At 44.6% G+C, this 16,447-nt stretch overlaps 1 protein-coding gene across 1 annotated transcript in view; it reads right to left on the bottom strand.

Annotated features, from left to right (window-relative positions):
* Nucleotides 1-563: 563 nt before the first annotated feature.
* The window catches only part of DCDC2C (doublecortin domain containing 2C), a 94,647-nt gene continuing 78,763 nt past the window's right edge, over nucleotides 564-16,447 (bottom strand). The window contains exons 12-13 of the mRNA XM_061626058.1: nucleotides 1,971-2,117; nucleotides 564-1,600 (exon numbers count right to left, since the gene is read on the bottom strand). Coding sequence (XP_061482042.1) covers nucleotides 2,008-2,117 — 110 coding nt within the window. The 3' untranslated portion in view covers nucleotides 564-1,600; nucleotides 1,971-2,007. The remainder of the gene's footprint in view (nucleotides 1,601-1,970; nucleotides 2,118-16,447) is intronic.

Raw genomic sequence — 16,447 nt, forward strand, 5'->3', positions numbered from 1 at the left:
TAATACCAGCACCACAGCAGCCAAGCTATATCAGTCCAAGAAGGGCTGTAGCTGTCTTATCAACAGAAGATAGTAAAACGCACTCCTGACCATGGAGGCCGTTTATGCCTCACGTGACAAGGGTGAGACCAGGGGCACCCTCAGACTATGTATCTTGCTTCAGAGAGAGTGCAACCTAGTCCAGAACTGATCTCCCAGACGTGGGAACCACTCACCCACAGGGCCTGGGTCTTGCTGTATTTATTAATGCTCCCATCATACACATATTTTTTCTGAAGTAAGTCGTATTGATTGTGGTGGGAGTTAGTTAACTTTAAAGCAAGCATGTTGGAACTGCAACCATCTTATTTTAATTTCCAAATCTTGATCCAGTTATAGTTTGCATATGAAAAGGGTGCCCTTCACGTAACTAGGGCAACTAGTTATCTTGCCCTCTCTCTTTGGCACTGCTTCTGGATATTCTCCTTTCAGAAAAATATCAGCAATGGAGAGCTAGATTGTGTGAAGTCCAGCTTTCCTTCTAGGCACATCTAATGAACTGAGGAAACAAAACAAGAGGCATTCACTTTATTCTGTAGATACCAAGGAAGTTTTCACAGAGTGCCTGAGAAATAGTTTCAAAAGCTGTTCCACATCTTTAGTCTTGAGCCTGTCGGTTCTCATCTAGGATTTGGTTGGCCCCTCATCAAATATTTGTACTTTGTAGGGAAAAACAGTTACAAGTCCAGAAATAATGCATATTGTTTAAAAAATGACAGGAAGAAAAAACATTAGTGCTTATAGTTGAGGAAAATATGGGGAGGAAAATATATGCTTTATATGGGGAAAACAACAGATCATGTTACTTGCACAGAAGTTTATCTCCTACTGATATGAATGCCAAGGCTGCTACCATGCTTCAGATCCAGTTTAGTAATACACTTAGCAGCAAATATGTTTCATTATCAGGTCTGAGAAATTTTTGCTTTTTAAAAAACTTGATAAATTATGTTTTGATGACCTCAGATCAAGGCTAGTATTTTTAATTTAACTGAGATGAAATTCCTTCATTTTCCAAGAGAATATAGCTTACTTTAAAATTTCTCTGCTATGTTGTGAGTTGTGTCAAACTGAATTTTTCCCCAAACATTATTCTATTCTTTAGAGAGGTCATCAAATTGCGGTAAAGGGATCAGCATGCAATTCTACTTGAGTGTTTGAATGTTATTGCTTCATTCTACCAAATTTAATCATCAAACTTACTCATCTCATGAGATGCTAATTTTCTTGCAAGTGCAATTATATTTCACAACAGGCCTGCTGATTAGGCAGACAGAGAGAGTAATTCATCAGGAAATTACGAAGAGAATTAATCGTCAACAACTTGTATAGTAAAAATCTCTATATGAGGCAGTTTTGCTAAATATTTTAACATCTTAATTCTCACCAAACATAATGGTATGTACATATTCACCAACATATAAGGAACACGTAATGCACAATTAAAAGTTTACATTTCTATTTGCACTGGAAAGATGTCATTATTTAAATATATTTAAATGATGGTGCAGAAGATCTCCAGTGGTAAACACGATGTTTCATGAGTTCCAACATTAAAAACCTAAAAAAAAGAAAGGGGTGGGTGGGAAACGGATTTACACAAACCATTGTTACTAATTCATATTTTACTGTTATAATTAGTACTTAACTACCATACAGTATACCCTCAATACTTAAAATACAGATAACAGTGTTTCAGTGACTAGGGATAGCTTAGTATGGTCCTAAAATATATCTATAATTGTTTTAAGAATAAGAGAACCCTCAGTGAAATATATTCTAAGGGCCATTTCCTATATATTTATACTAAATCACTATTATATCAATATCTATTTTTAAGTTAAATTTGGTAACTCAAATGTAGGCAATTTCTACAAATTGTGCGTGAGACACAATGAGTATGTATTAAATATCAAAGCCTTATGCTGTACCTTTATAACAGATGGCAAGATGTTCAAAATAGTTCCTTCAGTCATAATCATATGCGTCGAAATATTCATTTTGCTCAGTGTAACTCATTCTGGTTTTTTTTGCATCTTGTCCTTTTGTAGAACCTCCTTGTGTATCTTCTTTTTTATCTAAAAATTAGATATGTGTTTATTCAGATATTAAATTAAACTACATATGTGTATTGCAGTTAACTGTGTCTCTCTGCTGAACTCATAGAGCGTTGCTGGATATAAACTTTACTGCTTCAGAGTTGACGGAACTAGTGGTTCCCAAACATTCTTCCCCATGGACCCCTTGTAAATTGCTGATGGTGTTGGAAGACCACTTCATGATTTTTTGCCTGTTGCATCAGTTTTAATGTACTGTGCTAAATGCTTTATGATTTTTATTGCTTTTTTTCTTATATATTGTATTTTATTGTATTATAATTTGAATTCTATTAACTTCAAATTGTAATATAATAACATACAATTTAATAAATAAAATAATCACTAAAACTACAATTAAAAATCAGCATGAATATTTAATGCAATAGATGCCAGAGCTTGGAAGATTACAGTTACAATTACAATTGCTATGAAAGTAACTGATTACTTTACTTTTTCTCAGAAGAAATCACTAATTACATTTCAGTTACTTTTTAAAAAAATGCCTACAAGTTGCTGGCCTTGGCTGCTGCACATCTAAGTAGCCTAACACAACATTAAAAATAAACACACACATACAGAGGTAGTAGAATAATTCTTTTTATCCATAAGCTAGCAATGGTGGTCTCTCCGCTGGTATGGGAGGTGGGGAGGTAGGTAGAGGCCACTACTCAGATCTTTGCACATCAAACCAAGTGTACCCCCCCTCAGCCAGCAAGCATAATCTCTCTCACTTAACCACCTCCCGACCCTGCCCTGCCACCAACTAAGGGACACTCACCCAAGCAAACATTTTCCCAAGATGCAAAAAAGTTAAAATACTACAAATGCAGCACAGTAGCCAGAGAGGGTGGTGGAGGCCACTTTGTGTGTCAAGTGCAATCACAGTATTCACACACACACACACACACACACACACACACACACACACACACACACACACACACAGAGTCATCTTTCACCTCCACAGTTCTTTATCTCCATTCTGCTGCTGCCGCCTTCTCCTTTATCCATGTTCTTGCCCTCCGAGTCCTTTTTCCCTCCACTCTATTCTTCACCACCACCATCCATTTTTTTAAACAATTGTTTTCTCCACTCCACCCCGTCTCACTCTCCACCTCCTCCCTCATTGCTTCCTACCCATCCCCAGAGCATGAGGGAAGACAGATGCTGCACAGAAGCCCAGTTTGAGGCATATGATTTTCATCCACAAATCAGAGGCTTCCCCTGCTTCCCCCTCCCCCAAGTAATACCCAAAAGTAATGCTGGAAACATTACAATTACTCCACAAAAGTAATAAAATTACTCCTAGTTCTATTACAATCAAAATGTAAATGAATTATCCACTCAAAAAAGTAATAAATTACAAGTAATTTGTTACTTGTGACGAATTACTTCCGAGCTCTGGGCCAACTCCTGTCTTTAAAACCACAGACATGCAGTGGACCACCTGAATGAAGCTCACAGACCACTAGTGATTGTGGACCATCGTTTGGGAACCTCTGGAGTAAACTGTATTGGATTATTTATAACTGTTAATAAAATAAATTAAAGATTATTTCACGACACTAGTTCTTCTGAGTAAAAGGTGCATTTACCTTAAATTGGTTTCAGGCAATGTGAGCCTTGTTTACTACTGTCCAAAACTATAATTTTCAATTATAGAACCATACAATGGGAGTTTCTTTACAAACTTTAATAACAGATATCCACTGTGGGTGGGTTGTCAGGGTAAATGGAGGAGGAGGCCACAAATAGCCTTACATAAATAGAAAGTTCTCAGAGCTTCACCCTACATTCTTGCTTCAGAGTAGGGCTGGCTGTTCCCTACCAATTACATCAGATTTCAGTGCACATCACACAGCCCCTCTGCGCAGCACAAATACCACTTTGGTGTTATGATCCCTTAATCCTGTGTTCTCTGGTTTTCTTACCTATCTCTCCTCTAATGTTGGAACTGCTATCGCAAATTCTCCTGATTTCCCCTGCAGAGTTCCTGTTACTGCCCTCCTCCTGTGACAAAACTCAATTGCCAAGCTCCCATCTACTGTTTCACTCTAGCTTACTGCTCTCTTATGCTCCCACTGGCCACCCTCTCTCTGTGGTGAGGGTGAGAGCTGTCTCCACCCAGTCCTGCCCTCCATCTATCCATGTTTACTTCTATTTGGGCAGGAAGCTTCACAGTGCAGAGTCTGACATCAGTTGCCCCCACATTTTCAGATCATGTCAAGGCCCAGCCCAGAATGCCTTAGAGACAGAGTCCTCCAGTAACTACAGCTTCCTTGGTTTATCTTGTGTGGCTCCATGGGCACATGGGCACCAGAGCCCTCCTCTCCTAAACCCCAAGAAAACACCTCTGCACCAGCCTCTGATGGGTGGTTCACAAACTTCTTGGAGGATCAAGAGAACCTGGAGGAGAAAAGCCCCCATTACTCCAAAGAATCCAATGGCTGCAGAAAAAGGCCTCCGCTCTTTTTCTGGTAATGTGGCTATACTGAGAGGGTGGGGCCACCAGTAAATAACTACCTATCCCTGCTATAAAACTCAGCCTGTTGCTCCAAAACCTTGCTGAGATAAGGTCCTCAGCTGCAGGAGTATTATATTTAGCTCTTAAGTCACACCTTCATCTCCCTTTAAAGTGCTTTTTTCCCTTACCTTAGAACCTTTAACCTCTGACTGCCCTTACTTGGGGCATCACCCCAAGGGAAGGGGAAAAGATCAACCACAAGGGAAGGGCAGATCAAAAGGACAACAGGTGCAGGATAGCATCTCCAAAGTAAATCAAAGGTCTCCAGAAGAAGGCAGGTAGCAATCCACAAGAAAACAAAGGCCCTATATGTGCCTCTCATGAAGATAACCTTCCAGGTGCAGAAAAGCATTTCGATTTCAGTGTTATATATATCTACAGAGCCATTATCATTCTCTAATGCTATGGATTTTCGTACATAAAAATCATCATACTACACATTTTGAGTGAGTAGAGCCTTCTGTGAAAAAAGTATTCATACTAAGAGAAAATATTTCATAGAAGTTTTCTTTCTCCATGTTCTCCCACATTTCCAATTTTGGGAAAATGGAGAGAAAAGTCTGGGGGGATGGACATTTTTTCCTCAACCCCCCCCCCTTTCACATCTCTAGTTGTAAATACTCAGAACGTCAGAAAATCAGGCTCACATTACATTTAAGCACCCAGGAAGTTATTACGACACACCTTCTTGGGAACCTGAGTGTGTGAACTTGCCACCCACATGTCCCATGAAACACACCTCCTTGAGAGGAGGGGGTCTTTTGATAGGGATAAACTAGGGCTCTGCCCTGAAATGTGCCTAAACGGTGCATGTATTAACCCAAGAAATGCAGGTCCAAACCAGACTAAAGCAAAGCTTTCTTTTATTGAGACAAAAGAGAAGAATAGCATTACAAAATTACTGGGTGCATGGCAGCATTAATCATTAATATCCTAGCCCATTCATAACTTTAAACTAAAGAAATCAAAGGACCCTATTACTATAAAGAGTGACAGGTAGGAATCCTAGGCCCAGGAGTGGGCAGTGGAATGCAGCTGAAGTGACGTGGAAGAGCTCTGGCCCCAAATCAAGAAGGAATCTGTTTGACTCAAGGTATGTGCTCAGACCCAGAATCCCTCCTGGTTCTGTCCCTGCCATCCTGCATTGCGTTTTTTGAGAGTGTTGTTACACGTGTTGGAGCTCAGATCGCCATTCCTCCCCTTCCCAGAACTCAAGCCTTTCTTATTTAAAAGACACTTTTTTTCTCTCTACTTCCCTGAAAAGGAGGGGACTGGGTATGAGGTGATTGTGTGTGTGTGTGTGTGCATGTTTCTTGCTGACCCTGAGAAACTCAGGCTACTTTCCTAAAGCTTTCTTTGAACAATGGGATGATTCTGCTAGGTGTGAGGAAAGTCTGCCAAAGAAGAAGATAAGATTTATTCCAGTTTCTCTTGGTTATTTTTGTTGCTCACAGAATGGCCTTCAGCTGTCCCCTTACACAGTACCTCAGGACTGCATAACCAGCAATACAAGGGGGTGTGGGGTGGGAATTATAGTCCGTCAGGCTGCAGGGCCTTGCACCTTGTAACAAAGTAGAGTGGGGAGAACAAGGAAAGGCTGTGTTAAATTAATTTAGCCTGCTTTGCACCCAAGCACACCTATATTGAATTGTCCCATTGTATTCTGCCCTTCCTCCAAAGAACTTAATGTTGGAGTACATGACACAATCCCATTTTAACTCTCAGGATTATTGCAAGGATAATTTAGTCAGAATACGGTTGTTGGCCCAAGATCACCAGAGAAAGAAAGATTAATATTCAACACTGTAGCTGCAGTGAGATGTCAGCTTTATGTAAGGTTCCCTTCTCCTCTCTGTAAAGCCTAGTAAAATGTGTCCCACATTATAACTACACTGAAGACTTTCATAGCCCAGATCACTGGTCGTTGTTGGCAGGAAGACAGAAAAGCAGCACAATGATATCAAGACACAGGGTAAGTTGTGTTACATGCCATGGCAGGGCAGAACAGGACAGTGGTTTTCAGTTTCTATAAAGTTTACTTCTACCCAGAAATTCCTGAGTGAACAAAAATTTAAACCTAGGTCTCAGTAGACTGGCTCTCAACAGAGGATTTTTAAAATACAGTTCTGCATTATTTCATTCACATCTCCAACCTACAAACAACAGCTACCATTCTGTCTGTGTAGTCTGTTATTTCATTTGCCACACACCTTCCAGCATGTTCAACAAATGAAGCAGAATCCTACAACTGACAGGTCATTCATTATAAAATGCTAATTCATTCCCAGATTATTGCTCATATTTTTTGCTGAATAGCTCAGTGTTCCCTTAGAGGGGAAAACGTGGTCCCAAAATCAAAATCATTATCACAGCACACATAGACAAGAATGGTATAGGTACTTAAAGGCTGCATTGAGACCCTCTCCCTGTCTGTGCTTACAAATTAACATTCTTGCATTCTGGTTTACCTTGTAGTTAAATATACTTAGGTAGGTTCCATGCATTTCATGGACTTTGCAGTAAGTATGCAGACTGCAGCCTTAGATACATTTGCACACAACCCCCTGGGTATAACACAGTTTTCTTTTTTAATGGCAATTTGCCCCAAGCCCTAGGGATGGAAGAAGCTAAAAGTGAAATGAAATAAATAACATCCATGATCCAATATGTGGAAGGGTTAGAGCTCAGTGAAAGAAGCCATATGCCTATCAGGAGGAATGGGATTTTATACATAATCACATTCCTGGAAATGACATAACCATTATTGCTGAAGTTTTCAGCCTAAGGCAGACCTGAAATGTTTCTATAACATGGTGACGGAAATGAAAATAGCATGTTCTGATGGAAAGTGTTAGGCAACTCTAATGGAAAGCATGGTGCTGCTGCTACATTTGCAATATAAACAAATCATACAGAGGACTTCCCCTTCTAGGTTCTATAATTATACCTTTTCAGTACTGGAAATAAATGAAAGCACAATGGATTTTTTTCTCATTATATTCATAATACTCAGTTATCCACCTAAAGCTAATCAAGCAAGAAATGAAAACTATGTGTGAGAGGAAAGAGTAAATAGGTTGCTGTTGTTATTACATGAATGCTAACATAGCAGTGAGGCTTTGTGCATTATCAAATTAACTTTAGGGTATTTTAGCATCTCTGCCTAAGCCTACAGACCAAATGCACTGATTACCAACACCACAGACATTTCAAGGAATGCAATTTAAAAAACAAGAATGTGACAGAAGATTTCTACTCAGAAAAGTACACATTATGTATAGCAATTTAGTCTGATCTGATCTGTTTATTATACCCACATTCAATTCAAAACACTAGACCTAAAACAGGAAAATGAAATAAAGATAAAAGCTGCTAAACAAATTATTACTGTTATTAGTCAGTAGTCCAGAGTGTTAACCAGGTGCCCAGTCTGGCTGCCATCCTTGGCTCCTTTAGCTTTGCTCTACAGATGTGACGAGCATGAGGCTTTGACAAGCAGTACAGAGGAAGTGAACCTGGCATAAACTAGCTGTCCCCCTGAATAGAAGGGAAACTTGACCTCAGTGTCCGGAAGAGGCTAATTCTTAATTCTGCACCTGATCTATTTGCCAACTGCCAACATGAGTGCCTACATACCTTGATTTGGCTATCAGTCAGAGAACAAAGCAACTCCTCCAGTGAGCATAGTCTCTCCACTGGTAAACAATCATCAACAGTTTGCATCCTCTAAGGATTAGACTTCTTCACCTCTGTTTGCACACAGAATACTATCAACATCCTGCTGTTTTCCTCCCTAAGAACATCCTTTGCAGTTGAGGGGTGAAATAAAACACAGAGACGTCAGCTTGGGTTGAACAAGGGCCACTTTATTTACATTATAGAACAAAACCCAATTTAAAGTGACCTGCAGAGGGAAACCTAGGTGCGGGAACTGTCTATAAGCAAGTAGCTTGCCATACAGCTCTCGGGCGACCAGCCCCTGCTGGGGCAAGGGCAAGCCCATCTGCTTACCCTTTACCCCAGCCACACCCTGCAGGTGAGTAGGGGGGCCTTCCCACATCATCCCCACCCAGGGCCGTATAACCCCTGGGTAGATGAGGATAAGTTGGCCCCAGAAGCAGCCCATATCCTGCCCTAGAGCCGTAAAGCCCTGAGAGACAGGCCTCTGGAACCGCCAATCACCTCCAAAGGTGCCTAAGGGGGCCACCTAGCTGTCCTTACCTATTTCCCTTCCCGCACCTTCCCGCCACAAAAGGGGGACAAATCTCTATTTAGTCCCCCTTTACCCCACTGCCGAGAAACATCTCTCGTAGACACCCCTGCAGGTCGCCCAAAGTAAGTCGTTACCTGCATGAGACAGGTGAACGCCATCGGCCCTGTACAGTTCACCCTTCCAGTGCTGAATGCGGGGATGCGGAATGGCCAACCCCCCCTGCCCAAGAAGAGCCCACCGAATTTGCCGGTTGACCTTCTTCCATGCATGATCAATTCCAGCTGGATCCCATATGCCGCGCCATGTCTGACCACATCAGACGCACCAAAGGCCAACGCTGCCTTATCACTTGCATGTCCTTACATGCCTGTATGCTGAGGGCCTTGCCCTGCTTCACGACGCGGTCATTACCACCGAGGTGGATGACCATTGCCTGCAGAAATATCTGCACCACACCTTGCTGGAACAGACCGGGTAGGAGCCACTCCCCATGCATTCCTTGCCGGTCCAGCCACTGCACAACAGCCCCTCTACTGAGGCCCAACTGCGAGCCCATGCTCGAATTCGCTGCCCTCCAGGTTGCCCGGAAGACCATGCTGTGGCCGCATATTATGATGTGCATCTGCTCCATCCCTGTCCAGCAACCTGTCAAAACAATGAAGATTGTGAGGCCGCTACATTCCCTTGCCCTCTAAAAGTGGGGAATATAGCCCTTGTACGCATCAGAGGACCAAAGTCCCACGCCCTGTACCAGTGCCTGTGGGAAACTAAAACCTGCTGCCATAAAAGCAGCCCCAATTCGAGATGAATAGGTTCCAACTGTAAGGTGTCGTACCCCAGCCCTTACAATGCTCGTTCGTGAGGCTGCCGCATCCCCCTGCCCTCTAAAAGGGGGGAATATAGCCATTATATGCATCAGAGGCCCAAAGTCCCACATCCTGTACCAGTGCCGGGAGGAAACCAAAAACATGCTGCCATAGAAGCAGCTCCCATTTTAATTGCCTAGGTTCCAGACTGGAACGGGTCATACCCCAGCCCCTGCAATGCTTGTTTTGTTAACGCCAAAACTGGTATTGTTGACCCAGACAGGCATATATGGCCTATAGCTAGGGGGTCCAGATTAGCCTGGGTGAATAAATATCCTTCGGAAGAGGTACACCTCTGGTCCGTTCTAGACCTTCCACGTTGAGCAAGCATAACCCCCCCTCCCTGGAAACATCAAAACTGGAGGGCATGTCGAGAGAGGTCTCACGTAGAGCCAGCCGCCACCTCTTTTCTCCTGGAAGCCTCAAAACAGTGTATGAGCCACTGCCTGGAATAGCTTGGGTCTTCACTGAAGGAACAGACCGTTTCCCACTGGTCCACTACACCCATAAAATGTCCAGCGAGAAGGGTCGATGGGGATAGGGAAAAAAACGCCAGCCTGGCTAAGAAAGCTTACCTCTAAGTGTTCCCACTGCCATGCCCCTTCTCATGCCGTGCCGTCTATCAGGAATATCAGCAGGTGAGTCACCGGAAAGGCCACTCTGGCATATAGCCCTTGGCGGCCCAGAATTCCTGAATACCTGTTTCTGGAAGCTGGCGAGCATGCTGGGGGCAATGTAACCCATTGAATCCAAGGGAATTCCAGCGCGCAGCTCACAGGATTAGCCCCCCTTCACACTGCCCCTGCTGCCCTATTCTGCATTCTGATAGCTGGTGATCATGCTAGGGCAATAGATAGGCTTATGGCCTTCTCTGACTCCCTGCATAAACTTCTCCCAGAACAACGGGACAGGCAAGGGCCATGAATTCTAGTGTTCCTAATTATAAGAGAGTTATGAGACCCGACCCCAGGCCATGAGCTCTTCTGTCCAAAAGTCGCCTTCCAACCCTGGAAAAGAGTTAATGAAAGGTAACATTCATAGTTAAAACCCCTTCCTGAATCCAGGCTTGCAACCGCAGGAAAGGGAACCACACGGCCAGGTCGGTGCATAAGGCAGCCATAACCCTGAATTCGTAGTATGGGTGTTCAAGCCCCATCATAACATAATAACCCCATTAAAAGACCCCTAACATCAAGAGGGCCGAAAGGAAACACTTCATGGTCCCAATCCAGGATCTCATCTGGGACGGTTCAAGCTTGCCCCTGTGCAGCTTTCAGCCCTGGGCAAGAGTCAATCTTGTTACAGAAATGTGAACACCGGGGCAGGATCCTTCATACTATAAGCTGAAACCTCAGGTGCTAACATGCCTCCCACAAGCTGCCATACCTATGAACATCCACTCAGACAGATAGTGCCCCACTGCTTAGCCCACTTGTCTCCTGACTGCCCCCTCACGGAAGGCTCTGAAGCACTCCATGCGTGCAGCTCACTGATCCTAGACTAACTAGTGTGGACCCCTCACTGCCTGCCCCTTTGAATAAGACTGGCGTGACCAAGTGTACTTCTGTACATTCTGACCACAGCTGTTATTGCCATGACTAAACGGGGTGAAGATTGTAGGCCATGAGGGCCAGCCGTGAGTTGGAGGCCATGAAGGCCAGCCAGGAGTTGGGGTATGAGACTGGGAAACAAAAGGCAAACCATAACATAACAAACCTCCCCTTAAACCGGGTAGCCTGCTAACCTAGTTCATAGTACCCGGAGTCTAACTGGGAAAGGGACACCTGTCCCTAAGCAGCCGGTGGCTCCTTCTTACCCTTTTGAAGGCCTGTTGCCTCCTATCTCCCTGTTGCACATATCCGTTGAACATGACCCAGCAGTGTGATGCTGCAGCAAAAAGGGCAAACGCGGTTTTGGGCTGCACAAACAGAGCTATAGCTTCCAGGTCGAGGGAAGCAATAGTCCCACTATATTCTGCATTAGTCAGGCCTCATCTGGGACACTGCGTTCAGTTCTGGGCGCCTCATTTTAAGAAAGATATAGACAAGTTAGAGCGGGTTCAGAAGAGGGCAACGAGGATGAAGAGAAGGCTGAGGGGTGACATGATTGCACTCTTTAAGTACCTGAAGGGTTGTCACATAGAGGAGGGTACAGATTTGTTCTCTGCTGCCCCAGAGGGTAGGGCTAGGTCTAATGGTTTTAAGTTGCAGGAGCGTAGATTCAGATTGGACAGTAGAAGGAACTTCTTGACAGTAAGGGCAGTTCGGCAATGGAACTGACTGCCTAGGGAGGTGGCGGGATCCCCTTCGCTGGATGTCTTCAAGCAGAGGCTGGACAGCCATCTGCGGGAGATGCTCCAGCTGTGGATTTCCTGCTGTGAGCAAGGGGTTGGACTCGATGGCCTATAAGGCCCCTTCCAACTCTATGATTCTATGGTGCTAGCATCAACCCTTTTTTCCAGGGATTGGCACTGTAAGGCAGCTGCTAAGATCTCACTGCCTCAGGTAAACTCACAGACACTACTTGGGAGCAGCAGCTCCTTGGAGTTACAAGCCCCATTGCGCGGGTGGGTGGTTGTCTGCTATGCCTCCCCCCCACTTTGTGCCATGCACAGCAACACCTCCTTCTCAGAAGTCCGGTGGCACAGGGCAATTGCTGCTCTCGCGCCTCAGAAAGTGAGTAGTGTTGCAAGGAGCAGTTGCCACTGCCTCCAGTGCCACGCCTGCCCTCTTGCTCTAGGCCTGGCTGTGTAACAGCAAGGATGAGGAGCACTGAACTGCCACGGAAGACAATGCAAATGAGGAGGAGGAGGTGGCAACTGATCTTGCCTCTGCCCCCCCCTCTAATTGGCATGGCAAAGAGAACTTGGAACAAAGGGGCATCTAGAGAGAAAGGAGGCAGGGGAAAAGAGTATAACCCCAGACAGCACATGCTGAGGACTAGGCCCTATGCTGCTGCCAGAGATCAGCCTCTGCCTGTTCACTTGTTTTCCCTTGTACGTTTTGTCTCAGGTTCTACAAATGCTAGAAACGTACTATTTTTATTTTTATTTTTATTTTTATTTTATTTTTTAAATGAAAGCTGGGAGCATTATTCACTCAGGAAGGAACAAGTGCCCCCTTGGCCTCTCCGTTGGGGACGCCCATGGCTCACGACCTGCTTGCGAGCTTCCCATACAGGGCATTTGGTTGGCCATTTTGAGAACAGAGCCCTGGACTAGGTAGGCCTCTGGCCTGATCCAGCAGGGCTCCTGTTATACCCACTCTGTTGCCCTGGATGGCGCCTCTGCCACTCTCTACTTATGGCTGCCCATGGTGGCCCCTCCCCGCTCCTTGCCCCCACCGCCGCTGGGGGTGGGCATCTCCCCCCCGCTTTGGGGGCCTTTCCTTTCCCTTTTGGCCCCCCTTTGTCCTTTCTTGGGTGGCATATCCAGTTAATTTGGGTCTCCCTGGCCCAACCCTGTCTAGAGAGGGAGACTGGGGCCCCGCTTACAAACGACGTGATTTCAAAACGTTGTGAAGGGGCCCACCTGCTTATTCTATACCCCCTCCCGGCACCCAATTATCCAGGGGGGGAGCCTAATTGACCTGCACGCAGCAAGGGTTGATGGTTGGGGTCATGCACCACCTACCCCCGCGTTAATTAAAATTTAAATTTAAAAATTGCCGGCCAAAGGCCGTCTCGCCTGGTCCTCGCCGCTGCTGGCTCCGATCCTGCGCTGCTGCCTCGTAGTGACTGCATTGCCGCTGCCGCCGCAGGGCCTCCCAAGGCCAGAAGCCTCGTCCCGTAGGTGCCAGCCACCAAGCCTCACTATGCGCCACCTCACCGCCGCTGCCTCCCTGTCTCCCGATGAGGCGGGGGGGGGCTCGCCACCGCACAGTCAGCCTGGCCTCAGAAAGCCTCCGGAGGCACACGTGCGCCGGCAAAGGAGCCACACCGCGCCGAAGCTGTCGAGCAGCAGAAGAGGAAGGTGGAAGGGGTGGCTGGACTCAAATAGTCCTATAGACCCCGCCCCTTACACTGCACGTCGCGCTGACGTCACGGGCGCGACGTGCGACGTTGCCCCATTAACAGATGGGGACAGCGTCTTCACCCCCACCTGCAATCATGCCCCGCTCGTCAGCTGCGCGGCGAGCGGAGCTTTGTTTCTACTCTGTGGTGGGAAACTTGTATCATCATACCTCATTATTTAGTCTTAAAATATTCTCCCTCCTCCAGTAACAGTCTGATTCTAGTTCATGTTTTGTCTCATGTAACCTCTCCCCTCAGGAACCCAAGTCTTTTTAGTGTTTGTCCCCAAAGGATCCCACTGCTTCCAAGACACCCAGGTGTTCAAGCTTACCGCTGGACCTGTGCAGGACATGCCAGGACATGGGCCATATTCATACCATATATTTATTCCACTCTTATTTCAATTTACAATCATTGCTTCCCCCAAAGAATCCTGGGAAGTATAGTTTGTGAAGGATACTGAGAGCAGACCCCTATTCTCCTCACAGAGCTACAACAATTCCCAGAGTTTTCTGGGAAGAGGAGCTGACTGTTAAACTACTCAGGAAATTGTAGCTTTGTGAGGAAAATAGGAGTCTCTCAACAACTCTCATGTTCTTTTGTGTTCTGATAGTTAAAATCAATCATTGCTCATTATCAGACAAAGTAAAGATGCTACAATCAGCATGACTATTGGGAGATACATTCTTCTCATAGGAAGACAAACTTCAAAACTGGACTACTGTACAGTACACTCACATTTGACAATTTCATGAACATGATAAGCAAATTAACTCTGTTATATGAAACAGAAACAACCCTCTATTTTGCAATAAATAAAGTCATCCTTTACACTGAATTAATCAAATATCTCTTTTTCCAGAATTATGGTACTGAGATACATCAGTAAGTCATCAGGAGCTTGCAGGTTTACCAAGTTGCTATCAGGAGGTATTGGGAACAATGCAGTACAAAGGGATAAGCACACACTGGGGGGGGAGACAATAGATGGGACTTAAAAGAAAAAATAATTTTAATAGGATTAATGAAAATATTGGGACTCACTGACATACACATTTATGTTTAACAGTGTATATAATAAAGCATGCAAAGAGCTTTTGGTCCAAGTCAAAATCTGCATGTGAGAGAATTGTGCAATAACCCCAACTTGTGCTAGGTGAAATGAGTAAAAGGAATCAAAACAGAGACTAGACACGGCTCATGGATTGCCAGTGGGCTATCACTTTAATAAGTCATTAGACTTCAGATTGTTAAGAATCATAAAAATATTTTAACACTATAAAAGCAAGGCAAAAAAACAACCACCACAAGCACTTTTCTCCAAAAGGCAATCAGCTGTCACAGGAGATGAGCCAGCTCTGTTAAGTAAGTATCAATGCTGTATGAAAAGTATGCTCAAACAGCCAAGGACTGGAGTTGTGCTCCAATCCACCAATCACACAAATTAATATAGTGCAGCAAGCACATGTCTACTCAACAGGGCTATAAGGAGATCACTGTAAAGAAAAAGAAAAAACAGAAGGAAGACTGGCATTATTCAAGTGAACCAACCAGCATCCTGACATAGGGATATGTATTCATAGAACCATAAACACACTATGAACAGGAGGAAATGCAATGTGGTACCGAAGAAGAGGCAGGTAATATTTTCTTCTTCTGAGATAACAATATAAATAACTGGGAAGGCAAAAACAGCTAAGCAGTGGGCTGTTTGAATTCAGAGCCTGAGCCCAAATCAGTAGACCAATCCTAACTAATCCTCTAGGAGTACCACAAATCACCAACGATTAGATCCCTTACTGTCCACAGATTTCCAACACTGAACAGGCCCATCTCAGTCACCTCTACCCATCCTAATATGCCATGGTATCCACAGGGTATAGGTCACAAAGTACAAAGTATGGCGAACAGATGGACACAGAGAAGAGGAGAGATACACTTTTCCATATTACTGTTACATGATTTGCAAACCCAGACATATGCAACCAAATATGGCATGATACGAACACTAAAGCAGTAACCTACTGCAGCAGACCACCAGTTGAAAGAATTTTCCTTTTCCCATAGCACTTCTGAGATGCACATTAATAGAACCCCATATCCAAACTCTTCCACAAAACTGTAGAAATGTCACAATGCCCCAGATCTGTCCAGCACAACCAAGGATGCAGCACATACATAGTGCCATCCCATTTCTGCTCTGGCAGACAGCATAGCACAATGTCCTGAGCATCCTACATATGAAAACTCACCATCGTGGCTCACAATTTTTGCATCTCCAGTTGTATTCTGCATCAACTGTTGTTGTTGCATGTTGACAGAGACCACTTGGTGCTCTGGCTGATCACTATGTCCTGCCTCCTTCTCAGATTGTGGTGTTGTATCTTCTCCCTTCATCTCCCTGTCAGGTTCAGGGTGTGGCGTTACATCTTTGCCCTTCCTCTTCCTTTCAGGAACAAGTTGGGGTAGTGCATCTTGTCCCTTCATCTCTTGGGAACCAATGCTGCCCATGGCTCCCTTATTTTATTTAGCATCTATTCTTGTAGAGACATTCTGTGGCACTTCACCTATAGAGGATGGTGGAGTGATGCTACTGACATTGCTTGTGTGGCTGTTAGTTCGTACCACAGACCCAGCAGCTCAAACTAATAAATTCTCCTCACCTATGGAACGAAACACTGTGTAAATGAAATGT

This window comes from Rhineura floridana, chromosome 4, assembly GCF_030035675.1.
Source record: "Rhineura floridana isolate rRhiFlo1 chromosome 4, rRhiFlo1.hap2, whole genome shotgun sequence".
NCBI classification, from domain to species: Eukaryota; Metazoa; Chordata; class Lepidosauria; order Squamata; family Rhineuridae; genus Rhineura; species Rhineura floridana.